The following is a 12,296-nucleotide window of genomic DNA, read 5'->3' on the forward strand; positions in this document are numbered from 1 at the left end:
TAGCAAGACTTCTGACTTCTGTTGCATTCAAATAATTATAAGTTACCATAATTTCGTCCAGGGACCATCCGTTTTATGTGCAAAGATAATTCGTTTGGCGTGTTTCTTAATTGAAATTAACCTAAATGGGTAGGTGTCTATTGCAAAATCGGCGGAAGTCGCTCAACGCTCGTTCAACCGAATTTTGGATATACTGAAATATTTCATGATGCTGGCCGGGTGTGATTAGAAGTTTTGACGAAAATGGTGATCAAATTGCAGTGAAAATTGAGGACAGCAAGTAGGCTTGCTTCCGTTGTAACTGTCACATGAGTGAGAATGTATGGAAGGCCTCTAGGTGTTTGGAGACCAGGAAAGATAAAGCGGTAAGTTTTTTTCTGGTAGAAGTTTAAGATTGATTGGCTCCCACATTGGAAGTCATCATAATCCGGGGTACAATTTGCCCAAAACTCGCATCGTTTCTGAAGAATGGCTATCCTATGCAAATGTATGTAGGCCTACAATCATTTAGTTATCAGCCATGAACATAACTTTGTTGATCTAAGTGATCCACAAATTCACACGCTGAATATTTAAAATCTGTGGATGCATGCAAAATGCAAGTGAAAACGTCAATTTGTAATATCACGACAATTTGTTTCCGTCCTACACGAATTCTGTGCGAGGACAAAATGCAGGCGTGTTTGAAACATTTCTGATTACATTGCGTGCAAACTACCCTTTGTAGAAACCAAGGAAATTTGTAAGAACAAAAATTACTATCAATAAAGTGTTATTGCAATAGCATTATAAATTAAACTTAATTTCCCCTTTATGAACATGTCTATGCACCGCTTGCTTGCACCGCTTGCTTTATACTTTATACTGTCACTGCCATTTAGATCTGAGTGAACATGCGCAAGCATCTCTGCATCTTACATAATTAGGGACGTTGAAATACATTTCCTTGAAGTGTATAATTATATTGTAAGTAAAAATGGGTTATAATCTTGAATATATTATCATTCTAGTTTGGTTACGGTATATTATATTACTTGACTATACGTACCGATATTTTACTGTTACTGGTCTTGTTAGTATTTCCTCGAACTATGGTATCAAACTCACTCATTCGCTATATTGGATCTAGTTCAATTATGGGGGTTAGATCTTCCTATAGTCATAAACTGTTAAGACTTGAGTATTCTTGTACAGTATCCGGCTACCCACTATTATTGTTTATCGGTGTATGATCGTTGCTTGGGTTGGATCTTTTGCATATTAGTGATTGTAACCAGATATAAAATCCCGTTGAGCATGTGTGGGAAAATCTCGACTCCAAATTCAGAGAATGGCAACTGAAGAACAAACAGGATCTGAAGGATTCTCTCTTAGAAGAATGGAATAAAATTCTGCCTTCCAAGATTACAAATTTGGTGACATCAATCTTAAGACGTCTCACAAAAGTTGTGGACAAAAAAGAAAATCCTACCAAGTATCAGTTTCTTTTATATGATGAAGAATGGGACCTTAATTTGTAACTGTACGAACACTCTTTGCTTTTGTGTGTTTAGTTTTTTTTAGAGAAGAAATTATTTTCTATTATCAGAATTGGTCCTGATTAATCATGTTCATATAATTTTTTAGTTATGTTAATACGTGTTTAGAAAAAAGTAATTGTTGCTTTTACTAACCCCGCATATAAGTCTCTTGGTAGTTAAAATATTTTGGTGTATGAAGACCTTCTACACTCACTGTATGTATATTTACTCATTTGTTTGTTTTATTCGCTATTTTTGGATTACCGGTGCATAATAATATAAATCCCATATAGGGTGTCTTAAAACTCATACACTGCAATTTTGAAGGGTGAAATTTGGTATCTGTCCACTACACACGCGAAAGAAAACGTACTTGTATAATTTTTACATTCCTCGGCCTCATATCACTTAAATAATTCCTTCAATTAAGACCCGTAACACACTTGCAGAGTTTTCGCCAGCGAGAAATATGTTGCGAGAAAATAAAAAATTTGATAACATGAATTCAAATGGACGTCCACACACTGGAAGAGATTCTCGCTGGAATCGGTAGCTCAGCGAATTATCTTGACTCATTTACCAAAGATGTTTGACATTTATACTCTTTATGACGATTGAATGTAGAAAAAGATATCACAGGTGGCGATGAATTGTATTGTTTTTATTTGAAAATAAGGAAAGTTGGCTGATAATTACAGTCAGGAACTTATCGAACTTGTATGATGTCACCCGTAGGCCTATTTATATGATAAACGGGATGAAAACTATAAAAACACGAAACTTAAAGAAGAAATCTGGAGACAAATATCAGATTATCTGAAAATAAATAAGGCTATATTTTATTTTGATGAGATTTAATAGTATTGATTAAACATTTGAAATAATGTATCTATATGTCTTAACAGTTTACGTAATTTTAATCGGAATATAGCAAAGAATTCTCTATCATAAATGGCAAAAAACTGTGGTCCATTGAACCTGAAATAACGCCTAAATCTATCATCATTAAAATCGAAACCAGTGTCCAAAACTCGCCCTTATTTTCGTAAGATACAATGTGATTTTCAGATATTTCTGGCTTTAATTTTAGGCATACTTTTTTCATGAACAAAATATGTTCATGTAAGTCCATTTCCTCATCATCTGAATACTCAGATTGAACAAAGCGTTTCGTACGTAATTTGTAAAGTGCGACAATATATTTACAGGTTATACGAGTATATATAAGTACGACAATATATGTTAATACATAACCTATAATATTTCCTCCAACGAGTGATGACTACAATTAGAAAAATGCTTTCTGCATGAAGGCAGTGCATAGACGATCATAGCGAGGTGTGATCTGTGATAGCGAGATCTCTCCAATTATGTGGAGGAAGACTCATCGCCTCTTTCTCGCAACACATTTCTCGGTAGCGAAAACTCTTCAAGTGTGTTACGGGCCTAAGGAGGCTAAACCTTTTTTTTTTTTTTTTTTCAATGGAAGGTGTCACATGCATATAGTCTTGAAGAATTGGTTTTTAGTTGCAGTGACATATACTTTCCGCGTAAATATCTAGTATATTCATATGGATCGTAACATAGTACTCCATGTTCGCGGTACAAGCTCACGAGATGAGACGTTTTCCCATCAGCTTACAATCTGCAAATGGATGTAAGTTTCTTAATTCTTTCAGTTACGATGGATGTGATCAAGGTGGAACTTGAGGTCAACCCACTGCCTCTAGAAAGAAGTGACGTCACAGCTGAGGAAGAGAAGAAACCTATATTAGAGGTATATTATAAGCCCTTACTATCTGTTTTATGTATGCGACATTTATATAAATATAAGTTTACCTTACGACAAAAAGTGCTCATCCCTCAAATATATATTCAATGGACTTAATGAAACAAAAAGGTAATTTCATAGAAGACGGGCACCTGGTTGGATGTACTAAGTATTACCAACTGTTTTACTTTAGAGTTAAATGTTAGTGATTTTTAGTGACTTTTATATGTTAGTTCTAGGTTTTTATACGAGGTGTCGCATTGATGATGTTTCAATTTGATTGGTTATAGTTGTCATTTGTTCTAGAATTTTCGTTAATTTTGAATGGGTAATGACGTTGTCAATTGTTCTTGGTTGTTTGACGTGAGTGGTGTTATACTGTTTTGCTGGCTAAAGCTAATGGAAGTTTGTCATTTTATGATTTTCCTTCGATTTGATTGGTTATAGCTGTCATCATGTGTTGTAGAATTTTCGTTAATTTTGAATGGATAATGACGTCAGTAAGTTGTTCTTGGTTGTTTGACGTGAGTGGTGTTATATTGTGTCTGATGGGTAAAGCTATTGAAAGTTTGTCATTTTATGATATCTGTGAAAGATGTGTGAACATAGAACAGAGTATTAAATTTTATGTCGATTTTGGTTCAGTTCTTTCGCTGGTGAATAAAAATTGTGTCGATTGTTGACGAGAAAACTGTTCCTGTGATTCCAAGGAATTGTTCATTGAATTTTCCGTACAAGTTAAGGTGTAATAAGAGTTCAAAGAGAATTTCATTTTGTGTAAATACATGGTTTAGTTATGTGAAGTTGACTGTACGACAAAGTGGTGGTTTAGTTCTTTGTTGGCTGCATGCTTTAAGTTTAGATTGCCTTGAAGCCTGTGTCATAATGCAAGTGAAGTGGTTGTCTTTGAAGACGTCAATGAGGATTGAATTTTGTTTGATTAGGTGATAAATTATTGGGGATTTTGTTTTGTGTTTTAGTGATTTGTGGGGGTAAAGTTCGGACGAAAACTGGCAGAAAAGTACTACCAACTATGAAGTTCAAATGCCACCAAACACCATAAAAATCAAAGATGAAAAATTAAACATATTTTCATTTTTCGAAGGGCTTTTTCTTCCTTAAAAATATGAATATATGTTTGATTTTCCATCTTTGATTTTATAACGTTTGGTGACATTCTAACTTCATAGTTGGCAGAACGTTTTGGTAGTTTTCGTCAGCCATGTTGGATTTTGCCCGTCTTCTAGGAAATTACCAACAAAAATAAATCTTGCAGATTCTCGTCTTCCTTGTCACCATAGCACATCTTGTACATATCATTCATGGATAAGGCATTTGAGATTTGATCAGAGTTCTTCTTGTTATGTTTTATTTAACGACTCTCGCAACTGCAGAGGTTATATCAGCGTCTCCAGATGTGCCGGAATTTTGTACCCCAGTTCTTTTAAATGCCAGTAATTCTACTGATATGAGCCTATCGCATTTAAGCACACTTAAACGCCATCGACCTGTCTCGGAATCGAACCCGCAATCTTGGGCATAGAAGGCCAGTGCTATACCAACTCGCCAACCAGGCCGACTTCATCAGAGTTCTTAATTTAACATATGGTTTACAGGAAGCTTTATTCAAACTTTCTTTCATAAACCATTCTCACTTTTTAATATTTTACATGTCTGATGCAATACTTTGTTATAAACTAAGCCATATTCTAGGTCAAGTTCATTTTGACATCTGTAGCATGCATATGGTGCATGCATGCATAGCTACTTAGGTTCTCGTTTTCAACATTTGTCCTCATATCATGAAATAGATTCTCGTTCACAACACCATGTCACACTCTCTATTCCTAAGCACAGAACATCCCTCTACTCCCTCATCTTTCACTGTCTCCGCAGCTCATCTGGAACTCTCTACCACAACATGTCAGAGACTGTCGGACATTGTCTAGTTTCAAAAATAAATTTAAATTGCACTTTTTCAATTCAGATTCCTTTCAGTTATAAGCCCTTTTCTCTGCGATAGTTTTGTAAATATATAGGCTATCGGTCTTACTAATAAACCGTGTATAGTTTTTATACCAGACTTACGCAGAGTTGACACAGACAACGTTACTAATAAACCATGCATAAGCGATGGATGTATAAACAGGCTGTAACTATACAATGGGAATTGCTTTGCAGTAGTTATATACACGAAACACCTTGTTTAAGCGTTGTATATAGAGAAAAAATGGCCGCCCCTCTAACAGCTGTTCTTATCGACTGTCATTTTATGATGGTGGATACCTTGTAACCACAGAAAAATACACCAAAGAGCACAGAATAATTAGAATAATATTGCTTTAGCTTGTACTCTTTGACCAAAATATAGTCTTGCAATCGATTAGAGCCAGTTGTACTATCGATACTTTAACACAGCACACTAGAGCGCTCTAACGATTGCAATAGACAACCTCAGATATTCTATTACCTTTCGTAACGAAGTAATGACGAAACTATGACGTAACTGTAACAGTTATACTGTTATACACGACGTATGTAATGATTATTAGATTAGTAAGGAATTTACACACGACTTATAAACGAGCTACTCTTTATAAGACAGTCAAACGTCTGTATATAGAGTTTTTATTAGTAAGACCGTGTGTGTGTGTGTGTGTGTGTGTGTGCGCGTGCGTGCGTGTTTTTTTCCTTCCTTTCCCCTTTTGTTCTCTTTACCAGCTGATGAATTTATTATCATAGCCTTTTTATCGTAGACTTTATTTTTCTTTTTTATTATTATTTTATTACATTCCATTTTGTAATATTCTACCTTACGTTTTCCATATTAACCATTTGTACTAAATGAATTGCTTTTACTATATTCCAATGTATTTTACTTTCTTTTTTTCTATTTTTGTATTATTTTCATGTTGTTTAATGTCGATTTCATTATGCTATTTTTATTATTTTTCTTGCAATATATTAGTATTCTTTTCTTTAAATTTTTGTTAAATTTTTAACTGCTTGTATACTTCGTCACCTGGTAGCGTGGAAGACAAGTCCCTATGGCCTTAACTATGTTATTGGCCCCAGGCTGTTGTGCAGCACAATAAATATTAGTAAATAAATAAATAAATAAGTAAATTATTATTATTATTATTATTATTATTATTACTATTATTACTATTATCATTACTATTATTATTATTATTACTATTATTACTATTATCATTACTATTATTATTATTACTATTATTATTATTATTATTATTATTATTATTATTATTATTATTATTTATTACTATTATTATTCAGCACATGTCCTTCAACATCAACTTACAACCTCTTTAGTTACCTAACATGTGTATAATTTTTTTCTTTGTGGTTTTTCCAAAATAAAGCGTATTTTGTGAACTTTGTACAGGATCGACACTTCATGCGCTGGCTTGCAATGTAATTTATAAGATTACAAGAGTTGATCTATGTAAAATATAATTAGCCTACATGTTTCACCACACATTTAGATGTGACGTAGTTGCAGTAGGATAGTATAGAAGGTCGAGCAACTTAGCAGTATATTAATTAATTGATATTCAGAAATTAGTATTCGCTAACTTGTTGTCTTCATAAGGCATGAGGTATAGGCTTGGTTGAATTTGGTAATGTTTTATGTTCAGTGCGATTCTCTTTCATAAGTGGCATTTGTTCACTGGCCTGCCACGGCCAACATTTGTGATAATTTGTATTTTTTTATCAATTTTAATGGATTGAACGTAGAGTTAAATTGAAATCACCACTTGATTTATGTCAGTTTTCTAATACCTTTTAGTACCTACGTGATTCGTTTAACATTAAATAAAATTGACCTCACTCCACTACAGCGGCCATATTTTGTTTTTGTGCTTTGTCGCATAAGGGACTCCTCCCAGGTAATATCATTCTCTGTTCAGATTGTTGATTATTTTGTTGAAGTGGGGAATTGGGTTCTCTCGTGAGCAGGGTTGGGATGTTTAAAATAAAAGTTTTTAAACAAAGTGTTCAAAATTGTTTAAAACACCATCGTTTAATTAAAACATGTTTCAACATAACATTTAAAATCAGTATCATGACATTAATTTTTAAACCAACAGAGATCTCTGCTTTTTTTTGTCTGTGTTAATAATAAACAGTGTTTAAAACATCATCAAAGCAAGTTTTTTAAGATATTACTTACAAGCTCCTTCTCACGTTCTCTGTTCTTTTTATTTTATCCTAATTGAAGGGTTCAGAGCCATAGTGGGCCAAGCGCCATTTGTTAAAAACGGAGAAAGCAAAGGTTAAAGTTAAGTGAAAACCTTAGTTCAATGAAGATTGACATATCATTGAGTTTTAATGTGTATACTTCATATTGCTTGCTGTATGTTTCCATTGAATTGTGGTAATAATTTCATTTTAACCTTTGTTTTTTATTGTTTTAGTAAATGGCGCTTGGCCCACTATGGTTCTGAACCCTTCAATACTTTCGTATGTAAAATCATGTTCGCCTTCTATTCAGCCTTTATAAAATTTACAGTGGTGCTCTTGACTTTATGGAGCCTAACTTTGACTTTTTCCAAACAAACGTTTGTATTAATTAGTATCTTTTTTTTTTTTTTTTTTTTTTTTTTTTTTTTTTTTTTTTTTTTGGATATACAGAACAAATCATCTTAATGCTCGTATCTGCATATGGGACTACTGCCTAGTCTTTTTTTACTTTTCTACAAACCTAAGTTAAAATTTCAAAATGAGACACTGAACTATCTAATAAAACTATGAGAGAGTAATGGAATGGAGAAAAATTCTCTCCGGCGCTGGGATTTGAACCCGGGGTTTCAGCTCTATGTGCTGATGCTTTATCCACTAACCCACACCGGATACCACCCCGGCGTCGGACAGAATCGTCTCAGATTAAGCTCCAACTCTTGGGTTCCCTCTAGTGGCCGCCCTCTGCACTACGTCATAGATGTCTATGAACGCAGGACCGAAGTCCACACATGTGCTGAGGTGCACTCGTTATGAGTGACTAGTTGGCCGGGATCCGACGGAATAAGTACCGTCTTAAATCACGAAGTGATTTACGTATATCATATATATTATTTTAATGTACCGAAGTACATATGATATTTCCATGCAGATATTCTGCGTCATCATACAATGAAATCGTAATGGAACGTAGAAAAATTATCTCCGGCGCCGGGATTTGAACCCGGGTTTTCAGCTCTACGTGCTGATGCTATATCCACTAAACTACACTGGATACTACCCCGGCGTCGGACAGAATCGTCTCAGATTAAGCTCCAAATCTTGGGTTCCCTCTAGTGGCCGCCCTCTGCACTACGTCATAGATGTCTATGAAAGTAGGACCGAAGTCCACACATGTGCTGAGGTGCACTCGTTATGAGTGACTAGTTGGCCGGGATCCGATGGAATAAGCGCCGTCTTATATCACGAAGTGATTTACGCATATCATATATATTATTTTAATGTACCGAAGTACATATCAAATCCCGGCGCCAGAGAGAATTTTTCTCCGTTCCATTACTCTTTCATCGTATGATGACGCAGAATATCTGCATGGAAATATCATATGTACTTCGGTACATTAAAATAATATATATCTAATAAAAGTTCAACACACAAGATAAGAATTTTTTCTCTTGTTCCACAGATGTAAAATTATTTTCGTATTCATTTTATGCCCTTTCTAATGTGTTGTTTTGGAAGATGACTCCTATCATGCGCGTATATAATGAAGAAGCAGGTAATTCATGTTTGGAATTAACCCTTTTAATAAGTTATGCCCCTTTCCTTAATTTTCATTACGTTATAGGTTAAATTCAACAACGTGGGTATGTGCAAAGACGTTACGACAACCAAGAAAGTGCAATTACATCTCAGTGTACCTTTGTAATGTGGTGAAAACTAAAAAATTAGGAAAATCATGCATTAATAAAGCATCAGAAGAATATTGTATCCGTTACACGACACTGAATGGTAAATTAAGCTATCTGAAAATAATTTTGCTATTATAAGATTTCGCACTAAGGCCCGTTACACACTTGAAGAGATGTCGCTAGCGAGAAAGAGGCGAAGAGGTTATTTTTATGATTGTGGTAATCAATGATTAGGGGAAATAATACAAGTTATGTATTTTAGTGTATTGTCGTACTTTACAAATTATGTATGAACGCCACTAGTTGAATCTGAATCTTCAGATGATGACGAAATGCAGTTATATGAACATAGTTTGTTACTTACTTACTGGCTTTTAAGGAACCCGAAGGTTCATTGCCGCCCTCACATAAGCCCGCTATTGGTCCCTATCCTGAGCAAGATGAATCCAGTCTCTACCATCATATCCCACCTCCCTCAAATCCATTTTAATATTATTCTCCCATGTACGTCTCGGCCTCCCCAAAGGTCTTTTTCCCTCTGGCCTCCCAACTAACACTCTATATGCATTTCTGGTTTCGCCCATACGTGCTACATGCCTTGCCCATCTCAAACGTCTGGACTTAATGTTCCTAATTATGTCAGGCGAAGGATGCAATGCGTGCAGCTCTGCATTGTGTAACTTTCTCCATTCTCCTGTAACTTCATCCCCCTTAGCCCCAAATATTTTCCTAAGAAGCTTATTCTCAAAAACCCTCAATCTCTGTTCCTCCCTCAAAGTGAAAGTCCAAGTTTCACAGCCATACAGAACAACCGGTAATATAACTGTTTTATAAATTCTGTCAGATTTTTTGACAGCAGACTAGATGACAAAAGCTTTTCAACCCAATAATAACACGCATTTTCCATATTTATTCTGCGTTTAATTTCCTCCCATGTTCACTTATATTTGTTACAATTGCTCCAAGATATTTGAATTTTTCCACCACTTCCAAGGATAAATCTCCAACTTTTATAGTTCCATTTCGTACAATATTCTGATCACGCGACATAATCATATATTTAGTCTTTTTGGGATTTACTTCCAACCCTATCTCTTTACTTGCTTCAAGTAGAATTTCCGCGTTTTCCCTTATCGTTTGTGGATTTTCTCGTAACATATTCACGTCATCCGCATAGACAAGAAGCTGATGTATCCCGTTCAATTCCAAACCCTCTGTGTTATCCTGGACTTTCCTAATGGCATATTCTAGAGCGAAGTTAAAAAGTAAAGGTGATATTGCATCTCCTTGCTTTAGCCCATAGTGAATTGGAAAAGCATCAGATAGAAACCTGCCTATATGGACTCTGCTGTAAGTTTCACTAAGACACATTTTAATTAATCGAACTAGTTTCTTGGCAATACCAAATTCAATAAGAATATTATATAAAACTTCTCTATTAACCGAGTCATATGCCTTTTATAAATCTATGAATAACTGATGCACTGTACCCTTATACTCCCATTTTTTCTCCAATATCTGTCGAATACAAAAAACCTGATCAATAGTCGATCTATTACGCCTGAAATCACACTGATGATCCCCAATAACTTGGTGTTAATCTTCTCAAAAGGATATTCGACAAAATTTTGTACGACGTCAACAAAAGTGATATTCCATATAGTTACTACAGTTAGTCTTGTCCCCCTGCTTGAACATAGTATGTTAACGAAAAGAAAATGTAAGCCTAAAATTAAAGCCAGAAAAATCTGGATAAGACGTCACATTTTATCTCACGAATATATTGGCGAGTTTCGACATTTATTTCGGATTTGGATGATGCTATGTATAGGTTGCATTTAAAGCGGATGGACCTCACTAGGGTTGCCAGATTTTAGATACACCGAGTAGGGGCATACTTTCTTCTTTATGTACATCACTTACGTTTTTTTTAAAAAAAAAAAAAAAAAAAAAAAAAGGAATAAAAATCATCCGGCTGCGTGCAGTTGAAGTGACTAATAAGAATCTCAATTTTAATAAGAGATCGTACTGTGAAAAACAATATTTATCTGGCTAACTTAAATTATTACTTTGTACTTACACATCTCGCATCTTTCTGAAGGACTTGTGACAATAATATGTTATGCCTAATTATTAAGGTAATGACTTAACAGTAGTTCTGGCTCATGTATGTCCCAAGCTGTTTGTTTTTAATAATTGTAAAGTACAAATTCCAAAAGATGGCATCACATGTCACGAAATGCATTAAATTTCAATGTTTATTAATTAGTTACATGGCTCTCTAGTCAAGAAGCTGTAAAATATTTGGGAATATTATTAGACACGAAACTTACATGGAATGCCCATATAACTCGTATTGTGATACTAACCTCTTCTAGAATTCGGAAATTATACCATTTGGTTAATAGACGTTCACCAATTGGATTGGATTGTTCAATGCTTCTCTACACCTCGCTTGTACGACCTATTTTAACTTATGCAGGCCAGTGTGGGGGACAGCAAATAAGACTCACATGCATCGCCTACAAGTTCTCCAGAACAGTCCACACTTGTGGAGTAACGGACAGCGCGTCTGACCGCGAAACCAGGTGGCCCGATTTCGAATCCCGGTCGGGGCAAGTTACCTGGTTGAGGTTTTTTCTGGGGTTTTCCCTCAACTCATTATGAGCAAATGCTGGGTAACTTTCGGTGCTGGACCTCGGACTCACCGGCATTATCACCTTCATTTCATTCAGACGCTAAATAACCTAGATGTTGATACAGCGTCGTAAAATAACCCAATAAAATAAAATCTCCAGAACAAGTTCCTGCGTAATGCAACAAATGCCCCCTGGTTTGTAAGAAATCAACAACTGCATCAAGAATTGGGAATTCTTCCACTAGAACAGTACATCCATTGAATGTCAAAATCTTTCTTCAACAAACTTCCTGGCGTTCCTGGAGCTGTGACATAACATTGGAGCAAGATCTTGTCAGCCATCTAGACTTAAAAGAAAACTTCCTCAAGACATCCTTCTTAGCGATACTGACGACTCTTCATAATCATCATATTTTATTCACATAATTCACAAAAATGATTAAGTAATTAATTTAAATTAATTAGAGGACCCT

The 12,296-nt window shown here is 35.1% G+C and overlaps 1 protein-coding gene across 2 annotated transcripts in view; it reads left to right on the forward strand.

Moving 5' to 3' along the window:
* Window positions 1-12,296, forward strand: part of LOC138693450 (zinc finger protein 665-like) — a 28,255-nt gene continuing 15,959 nt past the window's right edge. The window contains exons 1-2 of one of the 2 annotated variants that reach the window (XM_069817421.1): window positions 1-365; window positions 3,200-3,297. In XM_069817421.1, the coding sequence (XP_069673522.1) occupies window positions 3,205-3,297 (93 nt within the window). In that variant the 5' untranslated portion in view covers window positions 1-365; window positions 3,200-3,204. Of the gene's footprint in view, window positions 366-870; window positions 967-3,199; window positions 3,298-12,296 lie in introns of those variants that run through there. The other variant, XM_069817420.1, reaches the window with a different exon arrangement.

This window comes from Periplaneta americana, chromosome 17, assembly GCF_040183065.1.
Source record: "Periplaneta americana isolate PAMFEO1 chromosome 17, P.americana_PAMFEO1_priV1, whole genome shotgun sequence".
Lineage (NCBI taxonomy): Eukaryota > Metazoa > Arthropoda > Insecta > Blattodea > Blattidae > Periplaneta > Periplaneta americana.